This window comes from Plectropomus leopardus, chromosome 14, assembly GCF_026936395.1.
Source record: "Plectropomus leopardus strain MGB_pleo_1.0 chromosome 14, ASM2693639v1, whole genome shotgun sequence".
NCBI lineage: Eukaryota > Metazoa > Chordata > Actinopteri > Perciformes > Serranidae > Plectropomus > Plectropomus leopardus.
Window position 1 is genome coordinate 27509979 of NC_142189.1, and position 21122 is coordinate 27531100.

Below are 21122 nucleotides of genomic sequence, written 5' to 3' on the forward strand. Positions count from 1 at the left end.
ACATGAGGACAAACATGTCAGAAGCCTCATTGCATCAGCCACAGGAGTATTTCTGTACATGCATCTATTCATCCATGCTGCAAATATCTTCAGTCATCATCTGAGAAAAGCAATTTAATCACCATATTTCGTGTTTTCCGGAGGGACAGGTACAGAGGCACGGTGGCGGAAACTCTATTTCAGCCCAGAAAATTGCTCTTCATGTTAATTGAGTAGGTCAAAAGAAACAGGAGAGCTATACCTGGAATTTCTCATTTAAGGCTTCTTCTCTACAAACAGCTGGATTTACTGTAGATTAGTGAGGTCTAATGGCAGCGCACGTACAGCTGTGCCAAACGTGGACTGCCCAAAAAGACCTTTATAATCTGTTAATTCCACATGCTTGACTCTGCCAAACTGCGTGGTGCCAAATTGGAACAAGGAGAGCAATAAAATACTGAGGATTGAGTGTAAAACGAATTCATGGCCAACCTAGGCACTGGTTAATGCTGAGAGAATGCGTGAGGAGCTTTACCCCAAATTTGTCTCACTGCACAGGTTAATCAGACGTATTTGGGGAAGCCGGGCATGTGGCAGAATGCTGAGCGGAGGGCTTCTTTCATGCATTGAAATTCACTGTCCTCGGCACAGGGAGTCTTTATTCACCGTCCCCAAATTTCCAAGTGCATTAGATGAATGAATTATCATTCCAATCAAAATGCGTGCAAGCCCATAATTTGCTCTCATTTATGGTTCCATCAGTGAGCGAAATCTCTAACCCAGAGGTCAGCAGGGCACAGACACCCCCTGATGGTGATTATGTCTGAATTTGAAAAGCAGACAAAAGAATTGGGATGTTGAAAGATGTGCTGAACAGTTTTAGCATCAGACTGGTACTCCCCTGTGGCACTGTGTTCACAGTGCACACTCTTGACTTCATTCACCTACCAGACCTGTGCTGCCACATGGCTCTGTGGGAGCTCTACTGGTCACTATGTTCTGACTTGTGCTGCTCAGTGGTTTGCCTCAACAAATTATTCATAAGTTCCTTTTGTTGGTGCTAAATGGGATTTTCTGGTCTTGAAAAGAAGGAATTAGTGGTTCTTGACAGAGTTAATAACCAGAGCCTGTGTGGACACAGATTAGCTCTTCTAACCTATGTTATATGGGTCAACGCTGCCTCCTAGTGGCAGTAAAGCAACAGTACAGCAGCCAGAACAACAGTTTCTTAAACCTTTTTTGGTTGGCCAATTTCAAATCGTAAGTTATACTAGAACCCATATTTAATATATTATTTTACTTCAGCCACACTAACATTGCAAAGTCATTCATCAAATCACACATTAAAATAACTGAGAAAAAATAGCATTTCCTTCAACGACGACATTAAAAAAATGTATGCGCCGTCAGTTTTTTAGGCACCGTACATAAATGGTAGTACTGGAGTACTCTGGTATTTATTGCACTTCTATAAAGTTTAGGAATTTGAATTAAATAATGGCCAAACTGAAGCAAAGGAGGCATGATACACTAAAATTGAAAGTTGAGTTGTTTTTTTTAAGCACTCCAATAACTAAATGAGGCATAAATCAACCGTATGTTTTTACCTTATTTTGTGTTATTTAGCTAAGTAAGCTGACTCTATGCTAGCTTTGTGTGCACTGCAGTGCACACAAACGGGTGAAATTTGGGTGGCAAAATGTGACAGTTAAATGGGGCTCAGAAATCAATCAAAAGCACAGATATTTTCTGACCAAATACAAACTTTGCATGATGTTCATCAAGGTAATTTCTGGCAAGTAGCTGCCACAAACAAGCCAATGATGATATAACTAGAATGTCTATACAAAACCTGACTCAGCAGCTATGTGGGCGATCACGCTGTTGCATTCTCACTCGTAGCGCGAACACAGCATCTGAAAAGCCAGTAAACTGAATTTAATGTGAAATATCTGCCCAGTGTTGCTTTGACAACATGAATGAAATATCTAGACATAAGTGTCAGAGTAACAACGAGCGAAGCAAAGTCAATTTGCAAGAAAAAAATGTTTATTCCTTGTAAACCTCACAGAGCGAGAGCACAGCCAAGGTCAGACCTGGGGAGAAACAGAGCAGTGACTGTGGGCATAGAAAACAAAAAACAAAACACTCCTTTATACCTCCAACAATCAGTTGACCAAGCAACTGACTAAACTGTAATTTTCACAACTTTTTTTTTCCAGGAGCCAATGACAGCAATCTGAGCGCGAAAAAAAAAAGAAAAAGAAAAACAAAAGCGTCTCCATATACAGTAGGTGAAAACCACACGCACAACAATGACCATTTCAGATGATGGTGAAACCACATCGGACTCAAGCGAGTTTCTCCCTGCAGGAAAAAGAACAATAATACCAGAAACAAGAGTAAGGAAAAACTGCTTACTTCCCCAAACAGTTGCAAATACTGTAACATTCACAAAAAGAAATGTGACTTTCTAGTCCCTTACTTTTAACTACACAGTCTACTACAAACAGGTGACCACTTTCTCTACCTGCTCAACAGAAAAACCTCCATTAAGTGATATTCATCTGGATATTTGACAAACACGTCAGCCAATGTTTTTTTGCAGTACATTCTTGAACACATTACAAGAGATTCCCCCGTCTTGGCACACGAACAGAAGTGGAGGATTCGTTAAATAAAATTCGGCTATATTAAAGTTGGCATTTGTTTACATTGCACGGTCCATCTTTTACAGTTTTCCCTTTCGAACAGCGTGTGCAACTTTAAATTCAAAAAGAACAGAGGGGGCAGCAGCTTAAGCCCAGAGGGATTTGGGGTTTAACAGCAGCAGAGATGAGCTTCTGCGAGCAGACGTGTAACGAGCTGGAGACCTGGGAGAGGTACACTCTGGTGACCAACATCATGTCAACATGGGAGCACAATGAATTTGGTGCTGACTGATGTATCAGCGAGTTACGTGAGGGATAAAGCTGCCCTTGAGTTGACATGATGGATCAGCGTCCCCACCAGTTGGGAAATCAGTAGGGAGTCTGAAAGCCAAATCAGCGTCTGAAGGCAACTTTGTCCCACTTCACAAGGCGAGGTCAAATTCTTATCCTGACCAGCTTAGCCAGATGCTTCACACTAATTCAGAAGGGCCGGATCTCATTATCAAACTCACTCTATGTCCTCAACTCAAGGCACTGTGATCATGACAACTGATGAAAGACGACGCAGAGAAGCCAGGCGGCGGCTTTTTTTTCCCGCACACTTTCCTCAAAAACTCAGAAAATAGAATGGGAGGGAAACCAAACTGCTGTTTTCGCCGATGCTGCTTGCGTTCATTTAATTTTAAGGTCTATGTTTTCCACTTATAATACAAGGTCTTCTCCAACTTGTTGCAAATCAACACTTCCAGCCTGTTGAAATCAACACTTGAATCTTAAAGAGTGAACAAACAGAACCACACAAAACACTTTAAAAACCATTTACCACCAAACCCCAGAGCAGCAGCGAGCGGGGCTCATTCGGTGTCTTAAAAAATAAATTAAACAGGGGAGAGAGTCTGTGCCGACTTTGCACTACATTCCTCTGGTTGTACAGATGTTGCCAACTACCTTGGGAGAAAAGAAATCGAGATACAAGTCAGGCTGTATGACCGTATGAGAAAGGAGAACTCTGTTTTCCAAGTTTTAGGAGGCGAAACCTTAAATCATAAAGCGGCTGTTCCCCAGGACCAGAGAGCAGGTAACTGGTTGAGGGTGGTTGCAGTGGTGGTGGGAAAGGGAGACCCTTGAGATGAAGTTACACACCCGATTCTGTGAGGTTTCGCTAGACACTTAAGAGAAAAAAAAACTGGGACTTCCTAGTTGACATGTGATGTCCGTTTAATAAAGTTTTTTTTGTCTTTTGTTTTAACTACAACAAATACAGTCACACGATACAACATCCTTCTGACCTGGCGAGGAGAAAAAATAAAAACCCAAGAAAAACTCAGCCGCAGACATGCCGAGCAGATTGGAAGGTGGTGGGGCCTGCAGGAAAAATAAAAATGATGGAGGCAGGGGCGGGCGGGCGGGCGGGCCGGGACGATGCGTTCACTTTTTGAGTGGCTGGTAAACGGAGGCGTTGGGGTCTAGGCCGGAGGGATTGGTGTCCATGAACTTGGAGGAGTAGTGGGGGGCCACAGGGGTCATGCTGCTGGTGTCGGCTGTGTAAGAGATGCTGGGCATGACGGCCATCACTTCGGCTATCTTCTGCTTCAGATCTTTTATCTCCTGGTCCTTCTGCAAGATCTGACCTGAGGACCCACATCAGCAGGTTAGTCCAAAAACAAAGGAACCTTGACAACATGGTGCAAAATATTTATAGGTGTGCATTAGGGAAGTGGTTCCTATAGCTTAAAGCAAATTAGATTCTGGACTTTTTAAGGCTTTTTTTAATGTCACTCGGAATAAGTTTAAGACTGATTTTCTAATAACCAAAATTGAACAAGGGCAGTTTTATTTGTGTATTGTAACAAAAACAGGACTTTTTTTGTCCAGTGAGAAAGTTAATTGTCTACGTGTGTAAATGTTGGAAAAATAAGGTGGCACACGTGGAAGAAAATGAACATATTATATTATTATAAAGGAGTCTATTTGGTTAACCAACAGGTTTGGAAAATATCTGGCATTTCTAGCCTGTTTCTTGGACAATTTTGTGTTTCTCAATCTGCATGTACGATTCCACTGCTTGAATTCTCATCATGATCATGTTTCGGAAAAGTAATTTATTAAATTAAAAAAAAAGAAAAAAGATGTTGCTATTAATTTTGAGATTTTATAATGCAACATTGGGAAAAAAAGATTAGTAAAATCCCACTTCCCGTGTCTGAGATTTTTTAAGACTTTTGAAAGAATAATTTAAGTCAATTCATTACCAATTAAAGCCTTGTTTTTAGATGAATGAATTCAGTGCTTTATAAGGCTTTTTACAGGATCTGTGGGATCCCTGCTAACAGGTGGGCTGGGCTCCAACAGTGGGTTGTAGGTGCATTCTGAATGGACTGCAAGTGACTGGTGAATGTGTCAAGTTTGTCAAAAACACACTTTATTCTGAACTACAGTGAATTTCCACAGACCTTTTATTTTGAAGTGCTCTATCTATTATTTCTTGCATCACGTTTTCTTTTTTTTGTGTTGCAAGTCAACATGTTTACATTTTGTGAAGTAAAATTGAATATGTGGTAACTGATTATATGTATGTGGACCCTGAACTAATGAAATCTGGGCACTGTGATGAGACCAGCTGGGAACCACTGCTCTTGGGATGTCAATGGTTAAAAATGAATTTGTTAACAGCAGAGAAACTTTTGAACTGGTTTAGCATGTCTGTCTATAGATTCATTTTAATTCTCTTTGGTTAACTGCAATGCCCATGATTGTGGTCTGGTGGAAGCTAGCGGCGCCACAAGTTTGGTGATCACTGCTAATATTGCCACCCTCACCCAACATTGTTGCTATGGCCACCCTCCAGTCTCCCCCCAGGTCACCCCAGTAAGTAAACGGCTCAATGGTGAGCTGCAAACCCCTTTAGCGGTAACTATGTAATCACTGTTAGCACAGTTAGCAGTGTTAGTACAGCTAATAGTGCTAGCATTATTAAAAATGCTACAGGGGTTTTTCAGCTCAAAATGAAGCTGCTTACTCAGCGGGGCAACTTCAGGGGAGACCAAAAGGTGGCAACCTTTTTTTTTTTTTTTTTTTTTTTTGCAGCAGCAGCAGCAGCCTCATCAGACCACCAGGACAGTGTTATCAGCAGTGATCACAGAATGAGTGCTCATACAGTGGAGACTGGGAGGAGGGCAGTGACTTCTATGCATGTTAACACAACTGGCCAGCTGTCTGTCAGCAAAGCCAACAGAAAATAAAATAAGGGACAAGATATTTACATCACAAAACATTAAAATTGCATTGCCTGAGGCCACTTGCATTTCATGTCATTAAGCAAAATTAACCAGAACTGCCATCCTTAATGTCCAAGACTCCCCCTAATAGTCCGAAACACTGTGTGTGAGTAAATGTGTTATTTATGGAAATCAGACTGACCTTGTGCAATCTCCAGCTGTCTCTTGGCGTCTCCAAGTGCAGAGAAGAGGTCCAGTTTGATCCTGGTCTCTGCACTCAGACTGTTCTCCAGGTGCTGGGTCTTGTCCTGCATGGCTGACAGCGCCGACATCAGCACCTCTGTGTCTTTTTCATTCTCCTTATATTTATGAAGCTCCTGACAGATGGAGGAAAAGAGACACAGTTAGGGTCAACCAGGAGGTTTTTGTCTCTGACTGGATGCTTTAGCAATTTGATGGAGCAAATTTGATTCATTTTCATAACTTCCATAACTGATGTGAAGAGCTATTCATTCAGAGGTGTAGAAAGTACAAATGGAAAGTCAAACCCAGAATGTAAATAAGTGCTTGAGGTTAGTATGCATCAGTGCAGTGAGTCAGCCTGTTAGCGCGACAGTGACAGAACATTTTTTTATCAACTAACAGAAATTTCTTAACATAATGTTGACTGGCTTCTCTTATAAAGTCTATAGGGTGCCATACAATGTAGCACACTGAAGGGTTGTCTTTGTCCAAAATGAGGCGTTTTGTGAGACAAAAAAGTAAGATTAAGAATTTAGAAATGTCTTTTTATGTTGCAATAAACTACAATTTGTCAGTTGAATCCGATTCTACTTTTCAGTAAAAATTTTGACAACTCGTTCCTTTTTTCATATACACTATCATGCAACACTTTATGGAACCGTCAAACTTTAAAATAGGGTTTGGCGGGACATTCAGGATAACGTTGAATAATAAAGTCAACAAGACAAGTTATGTGTCCAAGCTTAATGCTTGCTAACTATGCTAGCAACAAATCATAAATGTGCAACATTTCTTGCTGACACTAGATATCAAACAAAAGCCACAGACTGCATCATATTGAGTTGCTGTGAGCTGTAAATCCACAACTTCTTAGCAGAAAGCAGGAGATAATATTATGTCTGAGGGGGCACAGCCTGTAACCATCTCAGACATCTTCATCGAGTGGATGAGATGACTCAAAGGAGATTTTATCCCGGAGAGCAGTGTGAAAGTCAGGAGCGTTGACTCTGCAGCTACTTCTGGTCAACAAAGGTACACTGACTGCATTTTGTTGCATCGCTTCTGTCTTTTGTGACGTTTTCTCACACTTATGAGCAATATTGAAAAAGCTTTTTGTGTGTAAAAGCAAAAGCAGACCTGGCAACGTACACAAGACTACAACAGGCTACATTTCAGGAACCCAAGACTTCATGAATTGCTGTGCAGAATCAAAAAGCCTCTTGATAAATTCATTCATGCATTTATTCATTGAGCATATCTGCTCATCCTCTAAACCAGGGTTGGAAGCCAGCACCAGCCAGCAGCCAAATGCTGGTAAAATATGCATGTGGCTGCTAGATTTGCTTCGCTCACCAGCCAAAAAAAACAATAGTAATCTATTGAGAGGCTGCTAGATTTTGGAATCCACCAGCCGCAGTGGCAGGTGGACAAAAAAAGTTAATTTCCAACACTGCTCTTAACTCTTTGAAACCTGGACTGACATCACTTTTATTGTGCTGCATTCAGTCACAAGTATTTAAACCTCTGGAGCATAAAAAAAAAACGGTTTGATTTGTTTGGGAAATAAATTAGGAAAAAGGCAATAAACAACTTTGTACGAAAGTTGCTTAAAGAAAGAGATTTTTTTTATCTATACTTGATGGTGACAATTCCCATAAATATTTCAAGCAATAAAAAAAGCCTTACCTGAACTTTCAACTCAAGCTCTCTGATCTGGTCCTCCTTTAGCTTGATGTCCATTGTTAGTTTCTTACACTCTGTTTCTAATTCAGTGATTCGCCGCCGCAGCGTGTCTGTGCACTCCCCTCTGAAAAAAAAGGGAGGAAAAAAAAGGGAAAAAACGATGACAGATCATAACTTGAAAGAACCAAGCAACAAGTAAAACAGTTATTGAAAACGAAATGTCAAAGGTTAGATATAAGTGCACATACCTGGATGCTGCTGCTAGTGCTACTGCTCTGGCTGCTGTTGCCTCCTCTAACTTCTTTCGTTTCTTTTCGTCTGCGAGCTGTTTCTCGGCGGTGGCTCGAGCCTCCTGCTCGGCTTTGAGCCTCTTCTCCAGCTGGCCCACTGCCTGCTTGTCCTTTTGCTTTGCCTGCACGGCATTATGGAGCCTGCAAGTGCACACACACACATATCATGGAGGAGAACATTTACAAGCAGGAAATAGAGGCTGGCAGGATCCGCATTTCTTACTTCATCAATGTTTCACATGTACAGAATTTATTTGTGCAGTACATACAAAATAATTCCTATTTCTGGATCTCATTGAAAGTCTTCCCAAATCTGAGGGATGCCTCTAGAAAACATGTTCTAGTTAGATAGGAGCTTGAAAATGTAAAGCAATTTAATGTTAATTATTCCGCATAAAGATGCTTTTTTGCTACAGAATTAAAACAGGGTCTACAGATTATCAGCCTCTCAGATTATTGAGGCCCATATTTGCATATTGCAGATTATCTATATCAGCGTTTTATATAATGATTGCTGATAAAAAAAAGAAAGTGTTCGCACGGGAGGAAATTTTACTTTGTAAAACCTCAGGGTGCTATTTTAATTTACTCTTTTTTTATTTAAATTTTCACTTGAATTAATAAAAAAAATGGGAACTTGCTGTATATGATTCTGAACTTCTCAGTCTTGATTAAACATTAGCTAAAGGCATTTAAACAATGTTTTGTGTTGGAGTTTGTTATATTCTAAACACTGACGGGAAGATTTTCATTTTTAGTGTTAACACATATCGGTTCCAAATATCAGTTATCAGTCAATTGGTATTGGTATCAAAAAATCGATACTGGTCGACCCCTGGTGTTAATTTTTACTGATGCATGACAATAACAACCCCAATGCTCCAGTTCTCCAGCTAGTAAAGATCCATAACCAAAAGTATCACTGGTGTGACACTGTTTGATCTGGCTGGTAGTGTCCCCACTCACTTGTTCTGCAGCAGCTCGTTTTCCTGGCGCAGCTGGCCCAGCTCAGTGCGTATGGAGCGCTCAGCGCTGCCCAGCGAGCCAATCTGGCTGCGCAGGTCCTGCTCAACCTGCCGGCTGGCCTGCAGGTCTGCCTTCAACTTCTTAACATCCTGCTCCAATCTGTCCCAGGTGGAAGAGTGAACAGAGAGGAGAGACACTTAGAAATGCAGCTTCTATGACATCACGTACATCAATACATGTATGCTGTTATGGGCACATAAATCCAGATAATATGGCCTAATGGTCCAACTATGGGTTATTCATCTGCCCCAGACCACAGTCGCAAACAGCTGCCTCAGAAAACAGTCCCTAAATGCATGTTCATATTCAGTCTGTACAGATGTATAAATAAAGACTTACATGAGTCAAATACAGTGTAACCAAAAAAAAAACAAAAACATGCGTTTATGCTCTTAAGTTTTGCACAAATAGTGACGGACTTCAGTCTGAATTTAAGGTGGGTGAAGGAATCTTTAGAACCATTTTTATGTCCTACTCACAGGCCAGAGTATCATCAGTGCTTGACAGATGTTCAGCATTATTTCTAAGAGTCTGAGATGTATCATAACCTTTAAGTAGAATTTGATGTTACAGATATTGAGTATAAATTTGTGTTGGTTTATCTGCTGTCATCTGAGACAGTCACCAAGAAAAAAATACGACAAAAATACACACTGCAAAGAGTGACACTGATAAAATAAGATTGGATAAGACACACCTGGAAGGCACCAAAACAATGACACACTGCACATTCTGTTACTGTCTTTGACATTTTAAATTATCCACCATCAACCCTCTCATACACCTGCAAAATGACTCTTAAAAAAACTATTATCTGTTACTGAGTCAATAATCTACTATTGTGTGCCAAAGATGCAAATATATTAAGAGTGAAATTACATTTTTCAACACTCAGACCAATTAAATAACACCAGCAAGAGACAATCTTAATGACCATCTGTTTGCAATATGTGCTTTCACAACTAAGGATGTTGCAAGCTGATCAGAACAGATCTTTTACTTTTTTTAGTGGATTTTTTAGGCTTTAAAAAGCATGATAAAAATTTCAATCCGGTCTCTGTTTGCTTCAGGTGCACAAGCTGTCAAAAAGTAACTGCTGCACACCATAAAAACACTCGAATCACTTCGTTTTGCGAGCGTTAAATGAATAAACCATAAAATAAACAGAAGCCTGCAAAACAGTTTCAGTTAATGACACTCGAGTGAAGCAACAAGCGATGCAAGAAAAAGCAACTAAAAAACATCTACCATGCTTTGAAAGTGCTGCTATTAGATGAAAGGCCCTGAATTTAAGTATTCTGTTCATGTTGGGGATTAGAGGTTGTCTGAGTCCTCTTCAAACCTCTCTGCCACATCAGATCCACACACTGACACTCCTCTGTTGAACAGAGATATCAAACAAAATACCACAAGGCTATAGGACACTACAAAATATTACAGGAAGCCATTAAAGGTCAGCTGTAATGCAGAGCTCATCTGTAAAATATCTAGGCTCCTGTATTAATTTTAATGTAGGTCTGCTTCAAGTGTGTGCAGTTAAAGGGGGATTTGTAGTTGTGTGTCAGCTCTGTGCTGTAGTATAGGCATGTAACCTGTGCCGTTGTGAGCATTTATACTTGCGTAGTTGTGTTGCTCTGCTGTTACATCTTCAAAATGCAAGTCAGTGGTGAAGTGCTTTAAAGTTTGATTGATTCAAAATACACATCGTAGCTTGCCAGCAACAATATCAAACACGTAAATCAGCTTCATTACAACTAACAAGACAAAACAAACACTTCTTTTGCTGAACACATTTCCCCACAAATACAACATGCTAACCTTATGAGCACAAGCTTTTGGCATTTTATATTGTGTAAATGCAAACATCTCTTGGGGATTTTCTCTACTCATATGAAGCCAGGAACAACAGCAACATTTAACAAAGGTGACAAATACAAAATTCATCTCAATAACAACTCACAATACTGACAATTCATTGTCTTATACAAGTCATGTTTTCTCAACAAATATAACACGCTTAGGTTATTAGCACAAGCTTATGGCATTTTACACTGTATGAATTAGTGTAGTGCCTGATGGACTTTCCTCTACTCATATAAAGCCAGGATAAATCACACACAAGACTTAAAATGCCTTTGTGTGGAGGATTTATTGTCTTCACAATTGTGTGTCGTATCTGTGAAATTAAAGTAAATAAAAGCTTTGTCTAACAGAGGAACGTGGTGTCAGCTTACAAAAACACACAGGAGGTCTGTGTTAAAGACAAAGATCTGCCTCGCCGCAATGCAAAGTGACATTTCTGGTGAAATGAACTTCAGGCTATGGTATAGTTCACAGCGTAGGGTACACGTCTACGTGTCGATTTGAAGCGGAAATATAAATCCTGCTTAAGAGTGCAAATCAATTATAAAGGGGTAAAGATCAATAAAAAATATGATAAAGTTTGGACTTGACATGATCAAGCAAAAAAAAATGTCACCAGGACATTCCTAGCATCAACACACACACTTGACAGTGGGTGAAATGTTTGAGTTTGAGAGAAAATTTGATAAAGCTAGAATATTTGATTTCATGATATGTGACCACAATGTTGTAGTCAGTGTAGTTTGTGCGTATGGTGTCTTGATGAATACATCTGAGTCGGAGCGTGTGTTCCTTACCTAACAAGTGCTTCTGGCTTGCTAAGCTGGTTGTTGGGGATACAGTTGTCTGTGGGATCCCTGTGGGAGCCGCCTGACGTCCCCTTCCCAACTGCTAACTTGTGCTTCTTCTCGTTCTTCCCCGTGGACGAGGAGGACGATGGTGCAGAGGAGGGCACGCTGCCATTGGTAGCACTATGGCCGCGGGGCGATGAGTTGAGCGTCGCGGCATTGCTGCTAGAATTTTTGTAGTTTTTGGAGGAGGAGGAGGATGAGGAGGAGCAGGAGGAATTGTTGTCCTCTTTAAGCAACAGGTTCTCCGTGCTGCCCAGCTCTGTGGTCAGTCTCTTGTTGTTCATATGGTTCTCCATATACTCCATCTCTTGGAGTTTAGAGTCCACTGATGATGGCAGGATGCTGTTGCTGTTGTGCTGCTTTTTAGCCTCCCCGCCGCCCCTTCCCTCTTTCCCTTTTTCTCTATACTCTAACTCCGGCAGTGGTGCCGATGTCTTTTTATTGGCTGGGGCGCCATTCTGTGACACTGGAGGTGTGTCCACTTCTGATATTCCTTTAGCTGCTGCTGCTGCTGTATGGAAAAAGGGAAGTGAAAAGAATAAACATGATATGTTATATGACACCTGCCATGAGACTTCATCTTTAAGAGATTCTCTATCCTCTCTTGACCAGTGTGTGATTCCCCACAAAACATGACTTTATGTAACCACTGACAGAGGATTCATGTGTTGCATTAGTATTACTTGCGTAAAATGGTCAAACTTTGCCTCACACTGAACAACAAAACCACACAGCCGTGTTGCATTTGAAGTCACCTTTTTCTTATTGGTTGGCTGGTGAAAAGAATCCTTTGCTGGCTGCAATTTTCCACTTACTTCGTGTTCTTGGACCTCCTTTCCAAACTTTGCCTAATCACATCAAATGATCAAAGCATCTCATGATTACTATGTGCATGGTGTATTTGTTTAGACGGTAAGACAGGGCACACCTGCAACCACAGACTTTGGATAGGCAGGGAAATGCTGCATATGTAAGTCGGGGAAATGCTTTGTTTGAAGAGACAGATTTGTGACAAACCAGCACAAGCTTGCTAAAAGCCTGGGTGTAATTTAAAAGATAGTCCTGTTTCCAAGGTCCACCTTTATTGTCACATCCATTACATCACAGCGACAGGATGCAAGACCTCTTGGGAAGTGTTTATCCCGGGCCCAACACAAAGCCTAACAAGATCTACAGGCATTACTGCCTTTGCTTAGAACTTTCTGTAGGCTACCTGCCATCTTTGTCTACAATCCTGACTAACATCGGACTGACTGGCAGATCATTTAACCACCCGATCCATACATGTGTCATCACGAGGCGTTTTTGAACAGTTCTGAGAACTCCCTGAGAGAACTGCCCACCGAGGAAGCTCCCTTAAGACCTAAATACTTTCAAGGGAGTTTTTCTGTTTGCATTCACACCACCAATAGGAATGCTTAAGTGATGTATTGTTAGCCGGTCAGCGGTTGGTTTAACACTTGACGGTGCTGCTTTGGCTGTGTTTGACCAACCAATGTACAGTTAAGTCACTCTCTGTTCTTCTTCTGCTAGGAGAGCACCTCTTCTCAGGGTTCATACAGCTTAAGGCAAATTAGATTTAAGACTCTCTGAGACTTTTTTATTGCCTCTAGGAATGAAATTTAAGACCAATTTTAATATAACGAAAACTGAAAGATAATCCTGCCCAAATGTTTATGGTAACATATGACATGACATTTTTGTCCTGTAAAAATGTTAGATTATCTTTACCAAGAGTTGAAAAAAAGCGGTTTTAGAGTGGAGCACGTGGAAGGCAATGAACATATTATTGCATAATAATCTATTTGGTTTACCAACTGAAGTGGGAACATGTGGCATTTTCTGGCTGACTTTGTTGGTGATTTTGTGTTTTTCACTCTGCATGTGAGATCCCGCTGCCTCAATTCTTATTGTGACAAGTTTTAAGAGGAGAAATTTGAGACATTATTTAACCAAAAGTAGATGTTCACACCTGATTTTGAGATTTTACAATGCAATGTAAAAAAAATACATTTAGAAAATTCTAGTTCTCATCTTTTAGACTTCTGAAAGACTAATTTAAGAAATTTGAATAACAACTAAGGTCTTATTTTTACATTAATTCAATGCCTGTTAAGATTTTTTAAGGATCCACAGGAACCCTGCCTATTCTAGGACAGGAGCTTAAAGTCCCTTAAAACACTGTTTTAAAAACCACGATTGTTCTTATTTTCTGCTGTGTGGAAACAACAAGAAGGAGAGTTCTTGCAGCTATGGAAAAATGTTCCTCTGGTCCTAAAACACCTACTATCTCAAGGCAGCTAGCTAACTAACCAAACGGTGAAGCAAAAAGATACTATTTGAAGAAATCTTAATTTTGTGATTTATGTGTGATTAATCAAATAATGTGTTTCTATTGTTCAGTCCTAGTAGAAGGTTAATGTGACCCTTAGATTTCCTGAAACCGGCGCTTCATATGTGCACACAGCAGGAATGTGTGTTTGAACCTTACCTTCTTCTGCTTCTCGCTCTTGCCTCTGAAGCATTTGTTGCTCTGGAGGCAGAGCCTGCTGCAGGAGCTGCATGTAAAACTCATTTTCCTTCTGCACCTCCTTCTGCTTCCGAAGGCGCATCTTATAGCTTACATAGCTCTTGAAGCCGAAGCCCAGCGTGACCACTGGGTAGCCAATGCTGCAAAGATGGACACAAGAAGTACAGTCATGAGCCTACACTTCATTTATGGATCAAAATTTTTAAAAATGATCCATCAAGGAAATACTGCACTTAAGCTATCAATAATTTTGAATTCTTTATCATAGTGTAATATAAGTTAACACATCCAAATCATCTCGGAGCTCTTAGGGACTCCTAGATTCAAAATTGCAGACCTCTCTTAGCCTTACACAGTTTACCACCTCACAATGTTGAGAAGCTACTTCAAGCCACTTTCAGGATTTTTCATAAATATGCAAATTGAGTCTTGGGGAGAATCTAGCAGAAACCTTAGACCTATTTTTATTTATTTTTTTTATAAACACAGAAACCAAAATGTAAACAAACAGCTCTCAGTGGCACAAAAAACCTGCATTTGACCATGGCACAGCAAACATCTCTACACTTCCTCTAAGATAAGGAGATAAAGCTTTATTTATCCTGAGGGAAGGTGCTGTGCAACAGCAGTTGCAATAAAAGTGGGAAGAGTGCAAATATACAGTTCCTACTTGTACAATGAGTCATATATAACTGCAGATACGCTATAAAACATTCAGGGAATCCAGCCTTGAACTGATTTATCATGAAAATGAGGCATGAGGCCCACCATATAACCAATCATGTGAGAGCGTTGATGTTGGGAAGTGTGCAGCTATGAATGAAGCTGTGTAAAAATTCCGATTAGTAGATATAATGTTGTCCTCGTTATTTCTCTGCACCATGTTGATATATTCAGAGTTGGCAGAGTCACTAAACTTAGACATGCAAGCTTAGCCTGGTCAAAGCAAGTTCCTAAAACAGAACTGTGACTCACCAGTGTGCAGCAAAAGGACGACACAAGTCCACGTGGAAGTTCTTCAGGTCTTTGAATCTGATGGCTGCCTCTATGTACACAAAGAGTATCCATAGAGACACGGTGGGCAGACAGACACCTCTCTCTGGAAAAAAAACAACAACAAAGCAGGGCAAAAAAAGTGAAAAGTTGGCGTTGACATCATTATCGTCAGAGCAACGAGCGCCAAAATTTGGTAATGTTGGCACAGGATGCTTGGTCATTGTTTATTCACGTCACTAGCATGACACGCAGGCCAGCCTTGCTGAGTCTCTCCAGTGAGCAGAACAGACTGGAAGTCTGCGACACAATCAATGTCCTGGTTGTACCATCCAGTGTAACTTGCGATGGGACAGTCAGGTCATGTTTATTACTTTGCATTCTGTGTTCGAGACCCTGAACTGGTTTCAATCTGCACACACCAGGTGCAGCCAGTGTTTAAGCATGCAATCTCTGTCTGGCACAGTTCTTTGACTGAAGACCAGGTTACAGGGGTGGAAAGTAATCAAAAACAAGCTTGTAAAAGAGAAGATATATTCTGGGAATTTGGAGGCTCTCTGCACTCTCAGACTGTGTGCTTTAGCAGCGAGACGCACTTAACTGTGTCTTGACTTAACCAGAAAACTGCATATGTCCAACTCCCGTGACTGGATGCCTCCCCTCAGGTCACCAGACAAAAAACTTATAGTATGAACACAGCATTACCCCTTTTAAGATTTGGGGTTTTTTTTTATTTGCCTTTTTTGACAGGACAGCTTTAGCATGAAAGGGGGAGAGAGAGGGGATGACATGCAGCAAAGGCATGTAAGCTGGCATTGAAGCGGCTGCTGCAGTAAATAAATTGGGCGCTCTCTCTACCAAGTCAGCTTCAGGACACCCAAGCATGAGCCTATTTTAAATGTTGTGGTTTATTTATTATAGTATCAATGCTTTATAGTAATCGTAATAGTAATATTTTTGTACGTTTTAAATTTGTGTTCATTTTAGTATTGATGGCATAGTATGACAGCAGTTTGATTCAGCCTTTTAACTGTCCTCGTGAACCTGCGATAATGCTGAAAATTAAATAAACTATCTGACTTATTCGTTCATAAGACAAATCATTACTTTATGCGATATTCAGGGAAAGTTCGTATATGTCTATCTATGTTAGAACAATCCAACAATTGGCTCATCTTTGTCGCAGAGAAACATTAAGGGAAATGGATGCCAAACACTGCTCACTTGTCCAAAGTGCCCATTAGATGAAGTAGCAACCAATTTGACTGTCCCAAATAAACTTTCTAGAATACGGACATTGGCAGGGTCTATATGGAGAGCCCCCCTCCCCACTGTGAGAGTCCCTGCTGTGCTTTTGATGTTATCTGGCACATCTCGGTTGTTATCAAATATGATTTATATTTTTGACTGCAGTTTAAACGTGAAGTGTCCAGCCATCCAAAATACCACCCTCGTCAGTGTACTGAAGATATCCAATAAAACAGCACATGCCCCAAATTTTGTCGTGAGAGTAAACACTTGATGCACACACACCTGTCCTCCTCCCTCTCACACAAGTCACAAAAGGTGGACCATCATTTCATATAAACCATAAACTTCTCAACATAGGTGTTTACTGACACACTATTATCACTGAACACAAATGGTGGTCAACGCATTGTCTCCTTGTTGACCGCAATAAACTTCAGGACACTTTCACCCCCAGGCTGTGGAGTTGTTAAGAGATATTAATACTCTTGCAGGGAATGTCACTAGTGAGTGAAGTTGGAGGGTTCAGAACGCAAGCGGGGGACCACTCCATGTTTCTCCCTCCCCCAACTGGCACTAGGATTTCCATCTGACACCTGGCCTTTGGTCAACGCAGGGGGGATGCCGCTAAATCAGACTGACAACTAATCCGCAGAGTGCAGCTCACTTACACTCACCACACAAAATTCTACGAAGCAAGCCAATTATTTGTAAATAAGATAACACAATATGCAAGGGGATTGCACAGCGCTTTTCACACCTGCTTTTCCATGAAGCACTGAGTGGAACATAAAATAGTGCAAGTTCTAAGAATTAGTGTGGCCAGCGTGGCATTTATCTTAACGGTTCATCAAGAGAACACACAGAAAGCCTCTTCCCTCTTTTTTTAGTTTGCAATATTAAACAGAACTAATGTAAAGATAAATATGACTAATGTTAGAGCAAGAGTCAAGTTTAACATGGCTTTTTCCAATTTCTCATATGCAATATTTATACAAATAAATATCAAAACATTTAGAAAATACTGAAGGGCCTTACCTGTGTGCCAAACATACTGCACCCACACATAGGTACTGGCAGCGAAGAATAGCCATTGCACTGGGATGAAGAGGAGGCAAATGATGTCCGAGGTAAACGCCACACACACAAAGAATACTGAGAAGGCCTGTTGGGGAGATGAGAGGTGGTTATAAACCAGCAAAAAATGCGACAAAGACAGATGTAGGTTGTCTTAACGTGCTAGATTTTTTAATGCTCAAAACTTCAAACATTTCCGTAAAAATGAAAAGACAAAGGAAAGGCTTTCGGTCTAACAACCAGCCTTAAGATGCTGGACGCCAGTTCACAGAAGGGTTAGCTGTCATATCTTAATCCATTATAATGAGTGTGATTAAACTATATTTCACTGATGGATTATAAAACGAATGGTGAAGGCAAATATTACAATTTTGCTTCTTCTTTTCTGCATCTCTGTGAGACACACCAACAAACACACACCTACACAATGCATTTCAATAAGAACGAGCTGTACGGCATCAATAATGCACCCAAGGCAAAATAAAATTATGATTAACATTAGCGTACAAAATTAGATGAACAGGAAAATTGATGACTCTCAGGTATGATTGGATATGTAGTTTGTACACTACATCAAATTAGAGTCATTATCCTAAGGGGCAGCAAATAAAGTAAAGGGGGAAAAACAAATTTTCGGTTTTGAGAGCTATCACTGTCACTTTTTCTCTAACTAACCAGGTAAATCACTGATTACGTTAACATGCATCCAAGAAATCCGATTATTAGTAGAAATCAGGTAAGAAAAGAACGCACGTCTTTGAATCAAAGCTGGCATATCATAAGTTTATACCTGATACATCATGCTACAGCATCAAGTTGTTTATATTTAGGCTGAAGCATTTGGACTGACGATGGAATGATAATAGAGGTTTGTAGTGTCAGATACTCTTTTGTCTTACTGTGTTCATGTGTCTGTATTTCACAAATATCCATTAACACTTAATTTGTGGCAAATTATTTGCAGTACTTAAGACTTATTTTTCCGGTTTAGTCTGATTTGGGATTTATTTACACTGGAATCAAAGATGCGCCACTAGGATTACTAATCTTTCCTTCCATCGTACCCTTTGCAATCTAGCTACTGTTAATTGCTTCTTGTTCACAAGAAGAAGTTATGTTACTGCAGACAGGCAACAATAGCCTGGATACTTAATTCCATGTGTCAGTGCCTGTAACAGCAGAAATGGATGACAATCTAAGTCCATAATTATAACACTTGATTGATATTTTAGTAAAACTTCTGAAGGTTGAATAGTAAACACAAATAAAACAAAAGGTTGAAAACATGGCTATGCTTCCTCCTCACTTCAATCGTATTAAATATAAGGACACAGCCACTCACCAGCCCCTGGTATCTAAAGGAGTCGTACACACTCCGGATGAAGAGCCAGAATGGCCAGAGGTACTCAAATCTGAACTCCAGAACAAAGTCTGCCAGTAGCACCAGCGCCCACACCACCAGGAACTTCAGGTACAGGAAGGTACTAAAAAAAAAATAATAATAATAATAATAAAAAAGAGAGAAAATTTGGATCACACAAAATGTTTTTGAACAAAATTACACTCAAAAGTGATTTTTTTATTTGGCAATGTGGTTTGTGTCAGCAAGAATGGTGCTCATTTTTACCCCGAACATTCAATATATGGCACACCATCATATAGTAAGAGATTCGACATTAATCTAAGTGTTTGTGTGGGTGTGTGAGAATCAAGTGTAAGATGCATGTTGGAGCCTCTTTCTGCAGTTTGACAGATAAAATGTCTCTGTGCATTGCAAATATTCTAAGCAACTTGCGTTATAAAATGCAGCTTGCCATACAGAACAAGTACATTGAAAATAAAGAGACTTGTAAAGACTTCTGGAGAATTCACTCTGCATTTTCACATGTTCTTATATGATGCTGCTTTGAATATTTGGACATGGCAACAGTGCCAAACTACAGTGTATCACTTTCTCATGGGCTGTAGAGATAACACATAATCGCAGATTGTTGCAATTTGTTGCTGGTTGTTTCCTAAAGATACAATTCATGTCACCATAATAAAACAGATATATTTGATCACACTTGACATTTTATGTGGATAGAGTCCTACGAGCTGCAAGTAGCACAGTAGGGGTGTTTTTTGATCTCAGAGCCTGACTGTTATATGAAGGGGGCATCTGCTCAATAATTCAACAACTGCCCCACATCTCTGGGTCTAGATGCCACGTGTGTAACTTGTGGCCTTTAACGTTTGGTTTATGAGATAGATATAAAGTTGCACAGAGGCAGGACCTGTCAGGTGTGACAGTGAGGGAAAACTTTAAGTTATCTTATCAGTGTAACACAAGGTCTTCAGAAGCCAAAGTGACCGCAGAGTTATCAGCTCGTGTTTGCAGTTAATGTTAACATATGTTACGCTATTACCTGGATAGAGAAGACGCATGTGGTGAAGTTAGAAATGAGCAGCAAAGCTACTGTTTTGCTAGCTAACATAAGTTACCTCAGCTAACAGGGAAGCGGGTAATTTTGCTGCCGCTAGCAGATGACAATTGACGTGGCCAAACAGTGAATAGTCAGGGTTGTTTGATAAGTGTCCAAAAATGTACGGCGACTTATTTCAAACAGTAACGTGGCTGTGAAAGAGACCTTGTGTCATGGTTCAAAACAGGCTGTTTTGAGGCCTAGCGCTACTGCTAGCTTAACAGCTAACGTTACCTGCTAATGTACAACGAAAACATACCGTTAGCATACACTATGCTATCCCTAGCAGTTAGCTGGGTTAATAAGCTAGCAAGCAGTGGCAGTTCATTGGCATGAATGGTAGCGTCAGGAAGTTTCACGTTGTGCAGCCACCAAGCCGCAAGCATCCCCATTCAGTGCCCCCGTTATTGTGGTGAGAAGGACCCTCCGTCAGGCTCCATACAAGTTACCTGCCGTATATCCCCTCAGTGATTCGGTTCCGTTTTAACGGCCGTCGGAGTTTGCTGCAGTCCGCATTGCGCCGCTTCATCCTCCTCCGCTTGGCTTTGGCCTTCGAGTAACCACTGTAATCTTATCCAGTTTTCTTGTGTATACGGACAAAGATAATAAATGAAGTGCCTGTGGTTTATGTCGCTGTTATTATTTTTCCCCACTGGAAACAAAGAAATAAATAAAGGACTCTATTCGGGAACCTCCTCTTTTTCTGTTAGCGCAGACTCAATAAGCCTAAACCGCGCTGTATTTTACGTACGTCCCGTTGTCAGGCGGCTGGTACATCCAATCAATCTATCCGCCGAGGCCTCGCTCTTTGACGGATACGGAGAGGAGCCATTTACGTTGCACCGTGGCCGGTCGCTCGGTCCTCCTCCGCCAAAGACAACAGTGCAGAGGGACGAGGTGAGGGACGCTGTGTGTGAAACGTCTCGCCGTTTAACCAATCAGATCTTTGTGGACAAATCGGGCATCCACGATTGACCAATGAGCGGAGCTCGGAGGCGGGGCTAG

The 21122-nt window shown here is 40.7% G+C and overlaps 1 protein-coding gene across 2 annotated transcripts; it reads right to left on the reverse strand.

The window, feature by feature from the left end:
- Positions 1–2006: 2006 nt before the first annotated feature.
- maco1b (macoilin 1b) lies at positions 2007–21021 on the reverse strand. 2 transcript variants are annotated; one of them, XM_042500847.2, is made up of 11 exons: positions 20567–21021; positions 18995–19136; positions 17614–17740; positions 15310–15433; positions 14296–14474; positions 11751–12312; positions 9031–9189; positions 8023–8205; positions 7778–7898; positions 6051–6225; positions 2007–4261 (listed from the first exon to the last, which is right to left on the reverse strand). In XM_042500847.2, the coding sequence occupies exons 1-11, from the start codon at positions 20644–20646 to the stop codon at positions 4059–4061; spliced, it is 2055 nt and encodes a 684-aa protein (XP_042356781.1). In that variant the 5' UTR covers positions 20647–21021; the 3' UTR covers positions 2007–4058. The 2 variants fall into 2 exon arrangements, with proteins under 2 accessions (XP_042356781.1, XP_042356780.1); XM_042500846.2 differs by having other exon boundaries at positions 11751–12315; positions 20567–21020.
- Between the last annotated feature and the right edge of the window lie 101 nt (positions 21022–21122).